Source organism: Siphateles boraxobius, unplaced genomic scaffold (assembly GCF_051911475.1).
Source record: "Siphateles boraxobius isolate OS27281-9 unplaced genomic scaffold, OSU_SipBor_1 130, whole genome shotgun sequence".
Classification (NCBI taxonomy): domain Eukaryota; kingdom Metazoa; phylum Chordata; class Actinopteri; order Cypriniformes; family Leuciscidae; genus Siphateles; species Siphateles boraxobius.
The window spans coordinates 5,670,943-5,688,709 of NW_027508734.1; the positions used below are offsets into that span (position 1 = coordinate 5,670,943).

At 36.1% G+C, this 17,767-nt stretch overlaps 3 protein-coding genes across 10 annotated transcripts in view; 1 reads left to right on the forward strand and 2 right to left on the reverse strand.

The window, feature by feature from the left end:
- Positions 1–8,938, reverse strand: part of aadat (aminoadipate aminotransferase) — a 20,714-nt gene extending 11,776 nt beyond the window's left edge. The window contains exons 1-4 of one of the 4 annotated variants that reach the window (XM_077227577.1): positions 3,698–8,938; positions 2,912–2,982; positions 2,152–2,320; positions 848–980 (exon numbers count right to left, since the gene is read on the reverse strand). In XM_077227577.1, the coding sequence (XP_077083692.1) occupies positions 848–980; positions 2,152–2,320; positions 2,912–2,982; positions 3,698–3,780 (456 nt within the window). In that variant the 5' untranslated portion in view covers positions 3,781–8,938. Of the gene's footprint in view, positions 1–847; positions 981–2,151; positions 2,321–2,911; positions 3,008–3,682 lie in introns of all 4 variants that reach the window. The other 3 variants (XM_077227578.1, XM_077227580.1, XM_077227579.1) reach the window with 3 other exon arrangements.
- Positions 8,939–9,838: 900 nt separating this feature from the next.
- Positions 9,839–16,188, forward strand: ino80b (INO80 complex subunit B). The gene is made up of 5 exons (XM_077227598.1): positions 9,839–10,050; positions 10,381–10,573; positions 12,380–12,537; positions 13,233–13,405; positions 14,626–16,188. Exons 1-5 carry the CDS (start codon positions 10,008–10,010, stop codon positions 15,091–15,093), a joined length of 1,035 nt encoding a protein of 344 aa, XP_077083713.1. The 5' UTR covers positions 9,839–10,007; the 3' UTR covers positions 15,094–16,188.
- The window catches only part of intu (inturned planar cell polarity protein), a 35,034-nt gene continuing 33,450 nt past the window's right edge, over positions 16,184–17,767 (reverse strand). For 3 of the 5 annotated variants that reach the window (XM_077227534.1, XM_077227531.1, XM_077227532.1), the window contains exons 16-17: positions 16,608–16,750; positions 16,184–16,505 (exon numbers count right to left, since the gene is read on the reverse strand). In XM_077227534.1, coding sequence (XP_077083649.1) covers positions 16,639–16,750 — 112 coding nt within the window. In that variant the 3' untranslated portion in view covers positions 16,184–16,505; positions 16,608–16,638. Of the gene's footprint in view, positions 16,751–17,767 lie in introns of all 5 variants that reach the window. The other 2 variants (XM_077227533.1, XM_077227530.1) reach the window with 1 other exon arrangement.

Genomic DNA, 17,767 nt, shown 5'->3' on the forward strand with positions numbered 1-17,767 from the left:
TTATTTTAGTACATGTTAAACTGAAAGAAAATGAGAAATAGCTGAATTTATATTATATATATATATATATATATATATATATATATATATATATATATATATATATATATATATATATATATACTCTTCACCATACCTAGAGATTGGCATGGGGCACTTTCCTTAAGATCATCTCTCAATGCAAATCAAACCAGCTATTAGGCTAACTGAAATAAAACCATGCCAATCTCTAGGTATTGTGAAGGGTGTGTGATGATGTGGGGCTATTTTATTTCCAAAGGCCAAGGGAACTTTATCAGGATGCATAGTATCCTGGATCCATGAAATAACTGGCCCTTAAAAATAAAAATCTGCCTGCCTCTATGGGAATTTAACATAGGGGTGTACCGACTGCATTTTAAGAAAGAACATTTTTTTTTTTACGATACATTATTCATTCACAAAGAAAATTGGTGTCCTTAAAGGTTGGATTTTTCCTCATTTTTTAAATAAAGGTATTAAGATCAATTTCCAAAAGATGATTTTTTATTCCTCTTTTTAGTCAACTTTAGCATGGATGTGTTCACTTATGCTAAGCACTGTATATATATGGCATTTATTTTATTTCAAGCAATAGAAAAGTTGTTTTAATGGTTTTAGTTACATTAATGTATTTAGCAGTTCTTGTTTTCCCTGGGAATCGAAGGAAGGCTTATTTAACTATAATAGCCCTGACTATGGATGCATAATATGTTGGTGCCCATATTATTATTGACTCTAATTAGCAGTGTAAAATGCTCACTATGGGTCTGATTAGGTCCAGATATTCTCCTGCTGGATGTTAGTGGTGTGTATGAGGTGGGCGTACTTTACAGAGCCCCTCCTGACTGCCGGTGGTGACACACATCTCCATCTGTCCTCTCTCTGGACTGTAGCCGGCTGTGGGAGGATTGTGGAGGCTTTTCTGAAGATCCTTCATCCATGAGACCAGCTCTGGAATCCTACCAGCACACAGACACGCACACAAGACAATGAAGCAACAGCAGTGCTTACAAATTGTAATTCATTACTGATTTCAAATTACATGACGTAATCGTCAGACGTAAGATTACACATTTTATGTAATGTATTCTGAATACTTTTAGATTACTTTTGACCTGACTGGTTTATCACATGGATTTAAATTAGGGCTGTCAATAGATTAAAAAGTTTAATCACGATTAAATCGCACCCATTCCAGACGCTGGTTTGCTTTTTCCAACCCGAGAAATGTAGTTAGCATATCATCTGGCCACACAGCGCTGGATGTTTTGACGAACTGCGTCACGTAAATTGCGTTAATTAAACGTTTCACGTGCCAATTTATGTGTTATTTGTGTTAAATTATTTTAACGCGTTAAGGGTTTCTAATTAATCACAATTTTAAATCTAATTTCTTTTTGTGCCATACTGTTATAAAAATACAAAAGATGTAAATATATTTCACTCTTTGTTATCAAAAACATGAATTGCATTAAACACTAGAATGTACATTTCCTGAAGAAAATGTGAGTGGTGCTTGCAGCGGCAAAACTCACCACTCAGTTGCTAGAGTGTGGTACATAATTGCATACGATCCAACAAACATGACTGTACGATGTTCTGGTGCTGAGATATGGCTTATTCATGTTGTTCAGGTGGTTGCTAGGGTGTTCTGGGTGGTTGCTGTGGTGTTGCTAGGCGGTTGCTAGGGTATTCTGGGTGCTTGCTTGGCAGTTGCTAGGGTGCGTTCAGGGCGGTTGCTAAGTTATTTTTGGTTGCTATGGTGTAAGTGTTTCCCAACCTGGGGTTTCTAAAGTAACTGGATGATCTATATAAATGGCAGGCCTTTTAGAAAGAAAAAATTAAAAGAGAACAAAGAAGAATTAAGGAGAATTGAAAAATCATAAATCAGTGTTTGAATAATGTTTGTGGTGCAAGAGATTCCAGGTTCAAATCCCGGACGAGCCCCCAATTAATTGCCCCACTCATCTTGTAATCCATAAAAAAGTAACTGTAATCTGATTATGAGCATTCAAAAATGTGTTATAATCTACAGTAATATCAAGTACTTTATTTTTGGAATCAGAAGCCATAATACAGATGAATACATGTAAACTACCCAGCAGTGAGCAATAGTGTAGTGTTCGATACCCGTAAGAGCCGGAGTACTGCAGCGCTCTCTTCATCAGCGTCTCATCCAACACCACCGCATCTCCCCCCTTCACTTTAATGGTGGCCGACTGGAACGGGAAGGTGTCGGGATTGGGAGCTCCTCCGGCCAGAGAGATCAGAGATGGAGGAGATCGCTGCTGGAGCTCAGCTGGATCACAATGACACCAGGAATGAGGCTGGGTCACGGGTTATTAACTCAAGACATCTTTATGCAATAGTATACAGATTGTTTCAAAGCAGCTTTTTCCCCCCAATAACGATCAATGATGCGAGCTTCATCAAATATGAGATGCATTCGTAAAGCAGCTCTAAAAAGACAAGTGTCATTATTCAGCTCAGTATTGACTTACTCCAGTTCATTTACATTGATGCATTTGGCTGACACTTTTATCCAAAGCGACTTACATTACATTTCAAGGTACACATTTTACACTCTTATCAGTTCTTGCTTACCCTGGGAATCGAACCCATGACCTTGGCGTTGCAAGTGCCCACGCTCTACTGTTTGTGCTACAGCTCAATAACGAGTTATATAGTTCAATAACAGTATAAAGTTCATGAAATGAGATCAATTCTACAGTCAGTTCAAGTTTTTTCCCTTCATCCAATCAAATCGATAATATTACTAAACATTACGTGTCCATTAAGTTATCATCTCATCATTGAGTCACATCTCAGTCAGGCTGTTCATTTCAATCATGGTAATAAACAGTAATATAATAATAAAAATCAGACTCACTCAGTAAGCGAATAGCCGAGGGTTTTCTTGCTGCGCTCACAGCTGTCAGAAAGCGAGCGTAGTTCATGCTTCTGATGGGATGAAGGACATGGAGAACTTTTGAACACACGAGGCAAAGAAAAGTGATTTTTATTTGTGTGCATCTGTACTATAATTTGTTACAAAAACAAGTTTCGGTCATAATTTGGAAACAATCCTAATGGGACTTTTAATGGAATAACCCACAAACATTATCTGGAGATGTATGTGTGTGTGTGTGTGTGTGTGTGTGTGTGTGTATATTATATATATATATATATATAAATTCACATATTCATAAATAGACAAAGACAGTGATTTATTGTGCAACAAAAAAAGCATAAAAGCAACGTAAAAATAAATCTGCTTGTTTGTGTAATAAATCATACTGATCCCATTTTTGGTTATGAAATTTAAGATAACTTGAAACCGATTTATTGCGCAACAGGTTTAACAAGGTGCATTAAATTCACTCCTGGGTTAAAATCTCGATATATTGAAAATGTCAACTTAAATTTCGAAGAGAACCATATATTTATGGAAAACATGATTTACTGACATAACGTTACATGACGCATGCACGACTGAAAGTTACACTCCAAACGTCAACAGCGCTCAAACCCATGTGGAATAAGCGTGCAAATAAATCACACGCAAATCAACATAATCACCATTCGTATAAATACATAATACGAATCATTAGAACAGCAAGCTTGGTAAAACGGCAGATATTTTACAATCCACAAGCCTAACCTTAAAAGCACTGACCCGTAACTTCCCGTACCGTTGAACGTCTCCCGCAAAGATTTCTGGGCCGTGTAGTTCTTCTTCTTCTTCTTCTTTTCTATCATGGCGGATTGCAAGCAACTTAAGGTGCATACCGCCACCTACTGTTCATGAGTGTGTAGCAACATTGTTTTACATCTATTAAATTCTATTTTTTAATTTTGTATTCTGAAGATAAATAAATAATGCTTTCCTTAATCTATAAATATCTTTTATATTTCCTTTATTTCCCAATAATCCTTTAAGACTCCATTCTTGGCCTGTCCTTTCAACTACTCTTCTCAATTTCTCCCTTTCAGGTTCATATGTTTTACAGTTCATCAATACATGTTCTATATTTTCTATCTCTCTACATCCTTCACATTTATCATTATTTTTCCTCCCTATTAAATATAAATTGTCATTTAAATAAGTATGACCTACTCTTAATCTGATCATTATTATTTCTTCCCTTCGGTTTCTCTCATTAATATTTCTCTTTACTACTGACTTTTGTACTTTATATAATCTTCTTCCTTTTTTATCTTCATTCCACCTTTTTTGCCAATTTTCAATTTCTTTCCTCTTAATAAATGATTTTCCTTCCCCTTTCCCTAAAGGAATTGTAATTGCTATTGCCTCCTCTAAAGCCCTTTTTGCTAATTTGTCTGCCTTTTCATTTCCTTTTACCCCTTCATGTGCTGGTACCCAACAAAACCAAATATCAATGCCACCCCTGTATAATCTAAATAAACTGTGCTGAATTTCTAATACTAAATCTTTCCTATTATTTCCTTCTCCCTGAATACTTTCTAAAGCTGCTTTGGAATCCGTGCATATCACCACCCTATCTGGTCTAACCTCCTCAACCCATTGTAAACTCAATATAACTGCCACCATCTCTGCTGTGAAAACTGATAGTTGATCTGACATTCTTTTAGAAATATGTATTTTGAACTCAGGAATATATATTCCCATTCCCACACACCCTTTTAAATTCTTAGACCCATCTGAATATATTTTAAGGTAATTATAATAAGAGTTTCTTAAATATATATCAGTCTGTATCCCTATTTCGTTTAAATTCCATTCATTTTTCATTTTAAGAAGTCTCATGTCTACATTTATCTCAGGAAATAACCATGGAGGAACAACACTAATTGGATTACATTGTGCTATTTCCTTATCCTCTAATCCAAACTCTTTAATCAATTTGCTTATAACCCATCCAAATCCATTACCATGGAACTTTGAATATTCCCAACAAGTTTTTAGAATTGTTGAAGTTACATTTTCATCCATACTACTTTTAATTTTCATCCAATATACTAAACCTAATTTCATTCTTCTCATTTCCAGTGGAGTTTCTCCAGTCTCTACTAAAAGAGCATTGATAGGTGTTGTTTTCACTGCTCCTGTACATATACGTAAAGCTCTACTCTGTAATCTATCTATCCTTTGTAGTGTTGTTTTAGCTGCTGCTCCATAAATAAAACTGCCATAATCTATTATTGATCTCATAAGAGCCCTGTATATGTTTAATAATGACTGTCTATCTGCACCCCAGTTATTTCCAGCCACAGCCTTTAAGAGATTTATAACTTTCTTACATTTAGTTTCCAAGTTATCTATATGTGTTTTCCATGTATAAGAGCTATCTAACCATAGTCCTAGGTATTTAAATTCTGTAACCCTTTCCAACGTCTGTCCATATAATGTCATTGTTCCTATATCAATATTTCTCTTATTTGTGAATACCATAAAACAAGACTTGTTTGCTGATAATTTAAAACCCCATTCATAAGACCATTTTTCTACTTTATTAATTGCTTTCTTAATATTTCCTACTACATGTTTTATATTCTTTCCTCTCATCCATATGGCCCCATCATCTGCAAATAATGCAGATTTAATACATTTGTCAGTATCTGAAAAGATGTCATTAATCATGATATTAAATAAAATTGGGCTTATTACACTACCTTGAGGTATTCCATTTTCCACATTGAATTCTTTTGAATAATCGTTCCCCATCTTCACCCTTATTTTCCTATCCATCAAAAAATTTGCTATCCAATTATACATCTTCCCACCTATTCCCATCTGCTTTATTTTTATAAGTAACCCTTCTCTCCATAATGAATCATATGCTTTTTCTATATCAAAAAATACTACAACCATTATCTCCTTCATTTTTAACGCTTTCTCTATATCATTACTGACTCTAATTAATGCATCCATTGTTGATCTCCCTATTCTAAATCCACACTGGTATCCATTAATTAATTTCTTATGTTCAAGAACAAACCCTAATCTACTGACCACTATTTTCTCCATCCATTTACTTAAATGAGAAGTTAAAGCTATTGGTCTGTAATTATTTGGACTGATTGGATCTTTCCCTGGTTTATTAAATGGTAAAATTGTTGCCCTTTTCCAACTATTTGGTATTGTACCTTCTTTCCATATTTTATTGAATAATTTTAATATTAATTCCAATGTAACTTCCGGTATCTGCCGAAACATAGCATAGCATAATTGGTCCTCCCCTGGAGCTGAATATCCTGTCCCTTTCAATACTGTTTTAATTTCTTTCACAGTTATATTCATGTCTAATGTTGATGTACATTTTTTACATTTTCCCAATATATTTTTATGCTTTCCAAGTTTTTGTAGCTTCTGCCTTCTATGAATGTCTGTTAGATGATCACCATTATGAACTGCAGCAAATGTCTCGCCTAATAAATCTGCCTTTTCTTTATTTAAAACTACTATCTCCTGTTCTCTAGCTAAAGCTGGTATTTTAACATCATCCCTTTTCCCCGTCATTTTCCTAAACATTGACCAAACATTCTTTAATTTTATTTCTGAACCTATTGAGGAACAATACTCTCTCCATGTTTTCTTTTTTGCTTCCTTAATAGTTTTACGAACCATTGCTCTTTTCCTTTTATATTCAATAAGATTTTCGGTTGTTAAATTTTTCTGTAATATTTTAAATGCCTTATTACGCTCCTTAACCACTTTGCTACATTCATCATTCCACCAAGGCACTACCTTTTTCTTACCTTTTATGATTTTTTTCCTTGGTATGCTATAACTTGCTGCATTTAAAATATGTTCTGTTATCTCCCTTGCACACTCTTCAATGTTGCCTTTTAAGGTAACCATATGACTGGTTTCCTCACATTTAATTTTAAATTTTTGCCAATTAGCTTTATTAAAGCACCATCTTGTTAATATAAAATCTTCTTGCCTGTTTATATTGTCATCAATTATTGTACTTACTGGAAAATGATCACTTCCTATTGTAGACTCCCAGTTGACATCCCATTTACATGAACTAACCAGACAATCAGATATTAATGTGATATCAAGACATGAAACTGTATTTTTATGTATATTTACTCTTGTACCTTTTCCATTATTAAGACAAACTAATGACCTTTCATCCATTATTTCTTCCACTATGCTACCATTATGATCTGTCTTCCTGCTACCCCAAAGACTATTGTGGGCATTAAAATCACCACACCATATTTCTCTTCTATGTATTTTCCCCGCCATCTCCCTAAATATATCACTTTCAAGATTTTTACATGGATTATAATAATTAATAATTTTAAAATTTCCATATTTTCTTACATTAAATATTTCTATAATAACACATTCTAATTCTTTATTCATGAGATTTTTCTCATAAGCTATTCCATCTTTAATAAAAATAGCACATCCTCCTCCACTACCATTACTTCTATCCTGTCTTTCTACGCTATATCCAGGAATCTTAAATTCTAAATTAGGTTTTAACCATGTTTCTTGAACGCATATTATATCTGGAATTATTTCTAATTCATAAACAAACTTTTTAAATTCTTGTCCATTGGCAATTAAACTTCTGGCATTCCATTGAAGTATGTGTAAAACCATGATAACAGCTATGATCCTAATCCTGAACATTCTCTATTGTTTCAGTGGTACTCAGAATGGAATGGATCTGTTCTGCTTGAATTTCTTTCATATCTAAAAACCTTCCAGCTGCTGTTACAACTGCTTTGATTTTGTCACTTTTCTTCTTCATTTGTACTGTGATATTAACAATATGACACATGAATGCTACAAAGTTTTCTTTTTTCACCACCATTGTATTTTCATCCACTTTACATTTATGCAAACATGTGTTTTGACTATTTGTTGTTGGTACCAAGGTTTGTCTTTGATAAATCTGCCTTTGCTTTGTATTCCCAGCCGAGTTTCTTTGACCTGCTTCTCCCAACCTCATTCCTCCTGTGCTATCTTTCCTCACTCTTTTTAAAGCTTCAGCATATGAAACTCTTTCTGTTATTTTGATTCTTTGCGCTTCTCTGGCTTCCCTTTGTACAACACATCCACCATATGCTGCGCTGTGTTCACCTCCGCAATTACAACACTTAACCTTAGCATCTTTATCACATTTACCAAATTCATGCGGTCCTCCGCATCGTGCACATCTAGCTTTGCCTTTACATTCCTTTGCAATGTGTCCCATTCTTTGGCAAGTAAAACATCTGAGGGGTTTAGGGATGTAGTCTCTGACTCTGTAATTCATATATCCTAGCTGGATATTTTCTGGCATGGTATTTTCAAATTGAAGAATCACTGCCATTGTATCTTTAAGTTCCCCATCTCTTTTACTTTTAATCCTGATGGCGTCTGTTATTTTCCCTCCTCTAATTTCTTTTTTCACATCCTCCATTGTCATTTCAATTGGAACTCCTGATATTACTCCCCTCAACCTTGCTATAGCTCCTGGAACATATGCTTTAATCCTTTCCCCCATCAAGGTTTTCATTTTGAGTATCTTCTGTTGTTGTGATTCACTGACAGCATGAATTAGCACTTTTCTGTTGTTCATGATTCTAGCCATTTTGATTTTCCCTATTTCTTCCTCTATTGCTTTAGTCAGCTTTATCGGGTGAATAAATCCACCCTCCTCTTTAAATTCCACCATTAATTTATATTCCTCTTCCATGTTTAAGTCATCCTTTTCTCGTGAACTCGCCCGTTCGTTTGTTTTTGTCCTTTTGCTAACTTCTGCTCTTGTCTCGCTCTCTTCCGACCAACTTTTTGCCCTTTCTTGTCTCTTCCTCATCATTCTTTTCATTCGTGATGATCTTGAAATCATCCACTCCATCTCATCATTACCACTATTTCCTCCTGATGTAGAAGCCATGTTGCTACATTCAATGAACAGTTTATGCAATCCGCCAAATTCAAATCAAATCCTACCGCCTACGATTCAAACTCCTTCAGTCAGTGCGGGAATACAGAGAACTTCCTGTCTTCCTCCAGCGCCGCTGGTCGCTCGGGCCGTGTAGTTTTCTTTGTGAGACATTTAAAAGGATCGTTCGCCCAAAAAGGAAAATTCTGTCATCATTTGCTCACCCCACAAGTTGTTCCAAACCTGTTAAATTGAAGAAAAATTTGTTCAGCTAAACACAAAGGAAGACATTTTGAAGAAGGTATTTCCCCCCATGGTTAACTGTGCGTTCACACCGCAGTAAGTCAATGGTGCACAACTGTTTGGTTACAATCTTTCTTCATATTATCTTCCTTTGTGCCCACCCAGCAGAACAAAGAATCTCATACAGGTTTGAAACAACTTGGGGATGAACCAACGGTGACAGAATTTTAATTTTAAAAAAATAAAAAAATAATTTTTGGGTGAACTATCCCTTTAAGTGCCTATCCAAAAATACCCACACTTGTGGTTTTTGCACTTGCCCTCTTTGTCTACTTCACTACATTATGTATTTCTTTCCGGAGTTTGGCCAAGTGTTAAATTAAGAGGCCAAGGCCGCAAGATTTGGGTATTTTGGACAGGCACAAACATTTGCTTTTCTTTTGGGGAACAGAAACACCTGGTAATCACAAACGACTGTGATTGGCCCTGTATGAGCAGCGCTGAGAAAAGTAACAGGTAACAAATGACATCATCATTGGTCATTAAACCGAAAACACACAACCAAGATTTAAAATATGAGAATTATGCTGCATTCACACAATAAATAAATAAATAAAAATTCACATCTACTGTCCCGCAACAGTTGTAACGAAATCTAGAAGCAACCTAAGCAGCGGCGAGCGAGCGAACTACATTACCCACAATGCTTTGGCACTAGGAAGCACATTTGTAAACACAATGCTAGAATGCTAAGGGAGTTTGCAGAGGAATTAGTCCATTTGCGTTAATCTGCTGGCGGAATAGACCCATATATGTATTCAGTATGATTATTGTGGTGATTAATTAAGGTCAAACTCACTTTACGTGTCCATGGGGAAAAGAAAAGACATGATTCACCCCAGATTTCTCGCTGGTAAGTCTCATTTAATGCTTTTGTAGAGGAGAAAAATTATAATCGAGTGTTTCTTAACCCACGTGTCTTCTTGGCTATTAAAAGCATATTAATTAAAGGAGTAGTTCACTCAAAAATGAAAATTATTCCATTAATTACATACACCCAGGATGGCTTGAGGAGTAAATTATGGGATCATTTTCATTTTTGGGTGAGCTATTCCTTTAACATGCGCGGTAATGTAGACCTTACAGTTAAAGTAGGACATTGAGTGTATATTTATCCATTCCTACGTTTCTAATCAACTAATTTTTATCGGAACTGTGTGGTTGGTTGATGTTCGTTCTCCAGGAAACGGGGATGATTATAACCTCCACAAGAAGAAACACAAAAAGCACAAGAAACACAAGAAGAAGCACCACCGGGATGATGGGCACAGTTTCTCCTCTGAAGCTGTGGAGTCGGACTCCGGGATGCTGGTGCTCAAACCTCCTCAACTCAAACTCAAGATCAAACTCGGAGGTCAAACTCTAGGCACCAAGAGGTCAGTGGTTTTGTTTTCCCCACAATGAATTAGACTGAGACTTCTAAACATGAGCTTTTTGTATTGATCCCTTTAGGAAATGCTCCCAAATTATGACAAGTTCTATTAGAATTTCTTTAGAATAGCTTTAAAACGTTGCACATATTTTTCATCTTTTATCAAAACTGCTTTTGCTGAATTGCACGCAATCTAATACATGCCTTCTGACCTTTTATTATAATAATTGTAAAAAAGTTTATCTATTCGGTTCATGATGCTTAAATACATCTTTTATTACTTTTTTATAAAGTAAACATAGGAATAACTTATATTCTTATTAACATTTCAAGGTGAACATTTACTGAAATGAAACAACTTGGGCTTACTTGATAATCCATACATTATGTATTTATTTTTTACAAAAATCATGTCAAAATGAGAGTATCAAATAAGATACAACATAAACTATACATGAAATCCTTTTGCATTTCTTTAGACAATAAAATCACAATTTAAAATGTTTCATATAACACCTTAAACTGGAAAAGATTCGATTTTTAATAAGAATACATATATTTTCATGCAGTATGGAGACCTTTTATTTTTTTCACTCTCCCTTATTTGTGTTATACAAACATTATTGTACATAATCTGCGCATGCATTTTTTTATCAGTTAATTTGTTGCATAATGTTTAAAAGAATAAATTGTAGCACATATTCTCAAATAGACAAAGCAAATAGAAGTGATTAAATGTGCAACAGAAAGCTTGCAAAGTGCACCACCTTTGCTTTTTGAAATTCTTTGAAATAAATATTTAAATTAGATGTATTCCGCAACAGGTTTATTAACAAGGTGTTTTTAATTCACTTCATTAAAGAAAATTCTTGTCTTAAACTTCACCTTAATTTTCAAAGAGAAACATGTGCATGGAAAATGTTTTTATTGCCATTTTCCTCCATTCTGGTCAGCAATAAGAGGCTGAGACTTCAAAACATGAGCTTTTTTTATATCCTTTATAACATTATAATATCAATATATTTACAGTACAACTCACAAGTGTCGTCTTACTGAACTCATGGAGTGATAACAGAACAAATCTCTTATAGCTGTTAATGAAACAAATGAATACATGCTTTCTCTTCATATTGGTTTATTCTTACTTTAAAGTCCCCCCTGTAGTCAATAATTTTATCCCATTATACTCATCTTCGATCACCAAATTTACATATCTAAACGTTTTTTCCTTGAAAAAAAATTCTCATTGCCTTAAAATAGCTTGAATGTAACTCTACATTTAGTATACTCGGTTCAATGAATATGCAAATGAGCCCCGCCTCCACTCACTCACACAGCTCAGTGATCCACTCGTTGACGATCACATGTTGATCTGATTGGTTAAAAGGTAGTTTGTGACGTCAGAAACACCAGCGATTTCAAACGTGTTTTTGAGACTGTCTTTGGTTCACTGCAGTTTTAAGGAGAAAATACTCAGCAATGCTGTCGACTTATGAATTTACACATGGTTTGTCTTGAAGCATATTAAAAACACCACATAGACATTTAAATAACATTAAAACCTTGATTTTTACCACAGGGGGACTGAACCGTTTACCCCAAAATATGACATAGACAAAAAGCTTGTTTTGTGTTTCACAAAAAATATTGGTATAGTTTGGAAGGAACAAAATATTTGTAAAGCATGGTTGTAGACTAAAGATCTGGGCTGGCAACAAAAGTTTGCAGGTTCAAACCCTGTAAGAGGTGATTCATTTAGTGTAATGTTGTCTCTCTCTCTCTGTAATAAGTCAGTTTTGTCTTTTTCTAGTGTGCCCACATTCACAGTGATCCCGGACTCTCTGCGCTCAGTGTCGTCTCTGAACGTCGAGACGGATGATGATGGCGATGATGATGATGACGAAGACGACTCTGATGATGACGTGCCGTCAGAGGGAGTTCCTATAGAGCAGTACAGAGCCTGGCTGGGTGAGCGGGACACATGCGTAACCTGGGGCCAAATATACGGAAACGAAGCAGTGTTAAAGGAGAAGTTCACTTTGAAATGACAATTAGCTCATGATTTACTCGCCCTCAAGCCATCCCAGCTGTATATGACTTTCTTCTTTCAGACGAATACAATCAGAGTTATATTAATAAATCTCCTGGCAACCATCAGATTGAAGCTCATAAAAGTGCATCCATCCGTGATAAACAAACTCCACACGGCTCCAAAGGCCTCCTGAAGCAAAACGACGAGTTTGTGTATGAAAAATATTCATATTTAAAACTCTATAAAGTAAAATAACTAGCTTCCGGCCAAACGAACATAAGGATGTCTAAAGTGCAACGACTGTGTATGGCCGTAAGCTTGAATTTTACTTTGTAACGTGTTAAATATAAATATTTTTCATCAAAGGCCTTTATAACCCACAGGAGCTGTGTGGAGTTTGTTTATCATGGATGAATGCACTTTTATGAGCTTCAATCTGATGGTTGCAATCCACTGCCGTTATAAAGCTTGGAAGAGCCAGGAGATTTATTAATATAACTCTGATTGTATTCGTCTGAAATAACAAAGTCATATACAGCTGGGATGATTGAGGATGAGTAAATCATGGGCTAATTGTCATTATAAAGTGAACTACTCCTTTAACGTGCATGAATGTGTGTGTGATACCCAGATGAGGACAGTAACCTGGACCCGTGTCCCCTGCCCGACATGGACACGGACTCGCTGCTGGGACGCCCCATGGACGAGGAGGAGCGATGGCTGGACGCGCTGGAGAAAGGAGAGCTGGATGATAATGGAGAGCTGAAGAAAGAGATCGACGAGTCTCTGCTCACGGCCAGACAGGTGCCGTAGAAAAACACACATCTGACCAGTGGGACAGGGATTCACACTGCAAGCGTGAGCGGCGCGTATTTTGTTGGGCGTGTATGTTAATCAATGAGTGCATTCACACCGGGAGCAGGAGCGTCGCGTGAACAGCAGTGAAGCGCGGGTTTCGGCGCCGAGTCTAGTTTTGCTGCGCTGCTCACGCTCAATTAAAGTGAGAGCACGCTTTTAATGGGCGAAATAAATATGATTTCTCACAAAAAGTGGCCAAAATGCACAGGATAAATATATATAGTGAGTTTTAACAAGAACTGGAGTAGGAAAAGAAAAGAAAATGAAGACTCACAAATATATATATATAGAAGATTTACCTGTAGGTTTTTCAAATGTTATTTAATAAAAGTATTTTTTTCTCTCCTCCCACCCCAAAAAAAGAATCGCGGTTCGTATCAAATCATGGGTCAAAATCGTGATACGAACCGAATCGTGGGTTTGTTGTATCGCTATAGCCTTAACTATTATACAACCTCAATACAGGGTTCTTACACATTCTCCAGTTCAAGATTCCAGACTTAAATTTCCAGACCATATTTAACATCTGATAAATTGCATAAAATTTGTTTAAAAAAAATTCTAATAGAGGGAATTTGACATCACTTTCCTCCGGAACGATTAGTTACTTTTTTGGGGAGTAACCCAATATCAAAACACATTACTTTGAAAAGTAACTGTACCTAACACTGTTTACAAAAGATTTATCTTTCAAATAAATGCTGTTGTTTTGAACTTTCTACTCATCAAAGAGTCCTGGGGGAAATTTAACACCGTTTCCACAAAAATATGAAGCAGCACGACAGTTTTCAACATTTAAAATAATAATCAGACATGTTTCTTGAGCAGCAAATCATCATATCAGAATGATTTCTGAAGGATCATGTGACTCTAAAGACTGGAGTAATGATGAATTTTCAGCTTTGATCGCATGAATAAAATACATGTTATATTATATTCACATAGAAAACCGTTATTTTAAATTGTAATATGTAAAAAAAAAAATCTGTATTTTTGATCAAATAAATGCAGCCTTGCTGAGCAAGAAGAGACCCCTTTCTAAAACAAAAAGAAATCGTACTGATTTGATTACAAGTTACAGATGAACAGTTGTTGAGTTAACTTTTCTGGTGACTCGAAGTATTTGAGTGATCTTTACCTTGACCGAGTTTCTTCTGTCTGAACAGAAAGCCCTCTTACACAAGCAGCAGATCCAGCCGTTACTGGAGCTTCCCATGGGATACAAAGAGAAGGAGCTGACGGCCGAGATGATGCAGAAACGTGAGGAACGCGCTCGCAAGAGACGTCTTCAGGCGGCCAAGAAAGCGGAGGAGAACAAGAACCAGACCATCGAGAGACTGACCAAAACCAACAAGGCCAAGATCAAGAGCATGAGGGAGCGCAAGTCCAAGCAGGCGCAGGTGCCCATGGTGAGGTACAGCAGTGATGCACAAGGCGTCAGGGTCTCCTATCCCGCCGGTATCCCCGTCCCGACTCCTTCAGTGCCGCCAGCGCCGCCGCCCCCTGTCCCGCCGAGCTGCGGGGTGTCGGGATGCTCCAACCTGAGGAAATACTCCTGTTCTCAGACCGGGACGCCCCTGTGTAGTCTGGAGTGCTACAGGAAAAACCTGGTTCTGCTGGAGGGACTGGCTTAAACTGATGCACACAATTATGATGAACAGTTGTTTGAAGAAAATCATGCTAAAGCTGTATTTATGTTGGGCATTCGAACCCAAATTCAAGAAACAGTAACACTTTAGTCAATTTGTTAACGTTACAGAGAACAACTGCAATTATTAATGTTCATCTATAAATATTCCTTTGTTTATTGTTGTAGGTTCTTTCATAATACAATAACTTAAACTGTATTGGCATATGTAGAAAAGTAACATTAATACATTTCAAGTAGTTTTCATTGTTAATTTCAAATGCAAATTTAAAGTGTTACCCAAATTTCTTCTGTTTTCTATTTTTTTATTTAATTCAATGCGAATTCTATAACTCTGAATACTTATCTAAAAATTACAAACGATTTTCAGAGATATTCATAAATCATGAGAATGAATTTCTGTTATGATAGTTGCTAAAACTGCTTTGAATTGAGCTCAAACACATAAGCAAACATGTTTTGATGTAAATCCTTCTGTTGTTGTATTTATGTTGTGCATTCAAACCCACATAACGCGTAATTTGTAAAACAGTAACAATTTACAGTCACATTGAACAACTTTTTACTGCAATTATTAAAGTTAATTTATAAATATTCTATTATTATTGGTTCTTTCATTATACAATAACTTAAACTGTTTAAAATGTATTGTCATTTAGAATTTAACATTAAAAAATGTAGTAAGTAGTTTTCATTGTTCATTTCTAACGCAAATTTAAAGTGTTACCCACATTTCTTCTGTTTTTTTTAATTTAATTCAATGCGACTATAACTCAGAATACTTATCTAATAATTACAAATGATTTTCAGAGAAATTCATAAATCATGAGAATGAATTTCTGTGATAATAGTTGATAACTTACTTTGAATTAAGCTCAAACACATAACAGCAAGCAAACATGTTTTGATGTAAATCCTTCTGTAAAAACATTGTGGAAATTGTTGCATAGAATGTGAGTATAATAATGGTTGATAACACATTCGTTCTGAATGAAACTCTGATGTAACGTGTGAACCTATTGTTGAAACAGTCTGGTTTATTTTTGTAAAAACACTGAAATAAAGAACACCTGAAGTTAAATCTGCTCTCATTTATTTGATAAATGATGCACATTTGTTGGATGAACAACGTATTACAAAGTTTTAACTTAACCTTAAATAAAAAACACAAAAACATTTCATATCAAAAGTTCAGGTAAGGCTGTGGTCATAAACGCCGCCGGGAAAACCTCATTCCACTTGATCCAGCGAGGAAAAGTCAAGAGAAAAATGGCTTTTCTGGTGTCCGTGAGCCTGTGGCTTGTGAGATCCAGCGTAGTTTGAGGTATTAAAGTTGTGCTTTTCAACCATGTCGGATGCATTTAATCGTTCATTGCTACAGACGCTGCTTGTATTTAACTGTCATTGAGCACAAAGTCCACAACAACACATGATTACCATCACAAGATAGTTCTGTTGAAGCATGAACCAGTCGTTTTCTGTCCTCGTTCACACACATACCTCACGCTAATCTCCTCGTGTGCCGCTGACGCTACACGGCCAAGCCGAAAGACAGCCGGAAGGCCATTTCCACAGGAGCTTCTGCCACAGAGTCGTGGAAACACACGTAAAACTCCTGAGGGACGGGTTCCAGAAGCATTCGCCTGCAACGACAGATCCACAATCAGCTGGAAACACTCATGCAGATGTGTGTTGGGGAATCAGTGAGAGGAGGATGTTTTTGGTGTGTTCAAGCACAAATGAAAGCGAATTCAAAATATTAATAAATACTATTAAAGCATTGGGCCACATGCTCGTTTATCATAACAACATAACAATCGGGAAAAAAAAACACTATTTATTTAAATATACTGATGGAACTTCTAATAGAAGTTAGAGGATGGAAACCCGAAAATCCGTTCGGACAGATATTTAGAAATTATATTCGGGTTCGGGTCGGTTTCGGTCACATCAGCGCGATATGCCATTGAACATTTTAAATTTAAAACCGCTTATTATGTTGGTAGCCAATGTGCCTGATGCTTTCACGTGATGCAAACGTTCGTTTTTGTGATTAAAATACATGTAAAATATTATCATAACATCTGTCTTCCTGTGTGCGGAAATTTGTTTATGTAGCCGTGACAACGAAACACGTGCATGCGCGCCCGCGTTAAGTGCGCTTGTTTCTCCGTGCGCGCTGATGCACTCATCCTGCTGACATTTCCGAATGTCTTCCTACAGTTGCTTAATAAAAGCAGGCTTTCCACACAAACAAACGCACATGTGTCATTAGTATGAGAAAAAAATGGGATTTTAACTGTCGGTCTCGGGTCGGGCTCGGACATAAATATCTTTATGCCTGTCGGGCTCGGGTCGGGTTCGGTTACTGCTCCGTCGGACGCGGGCCGGGCTCGTACAAAAAAATTCGGCCCGATCCGCACTCTAATAGAAGTAACTGAAGTTTGCAATCAAGCTCAAAATACAGTTTATTTTACAGGATATAACTGTAAAAGAAATTAATTATTAATGCGTTTCAAAAATAAATACACATACACTGTAAATAGACTTACTTAAAATTTTAAAATTTTATTTTCATTTTAAAAGGAAATTTTTTTTGGACAAATGCGCAAAATTCGAATTAATTATTAAAATGTTTTTAAATTTGAAAAAAAAAATTC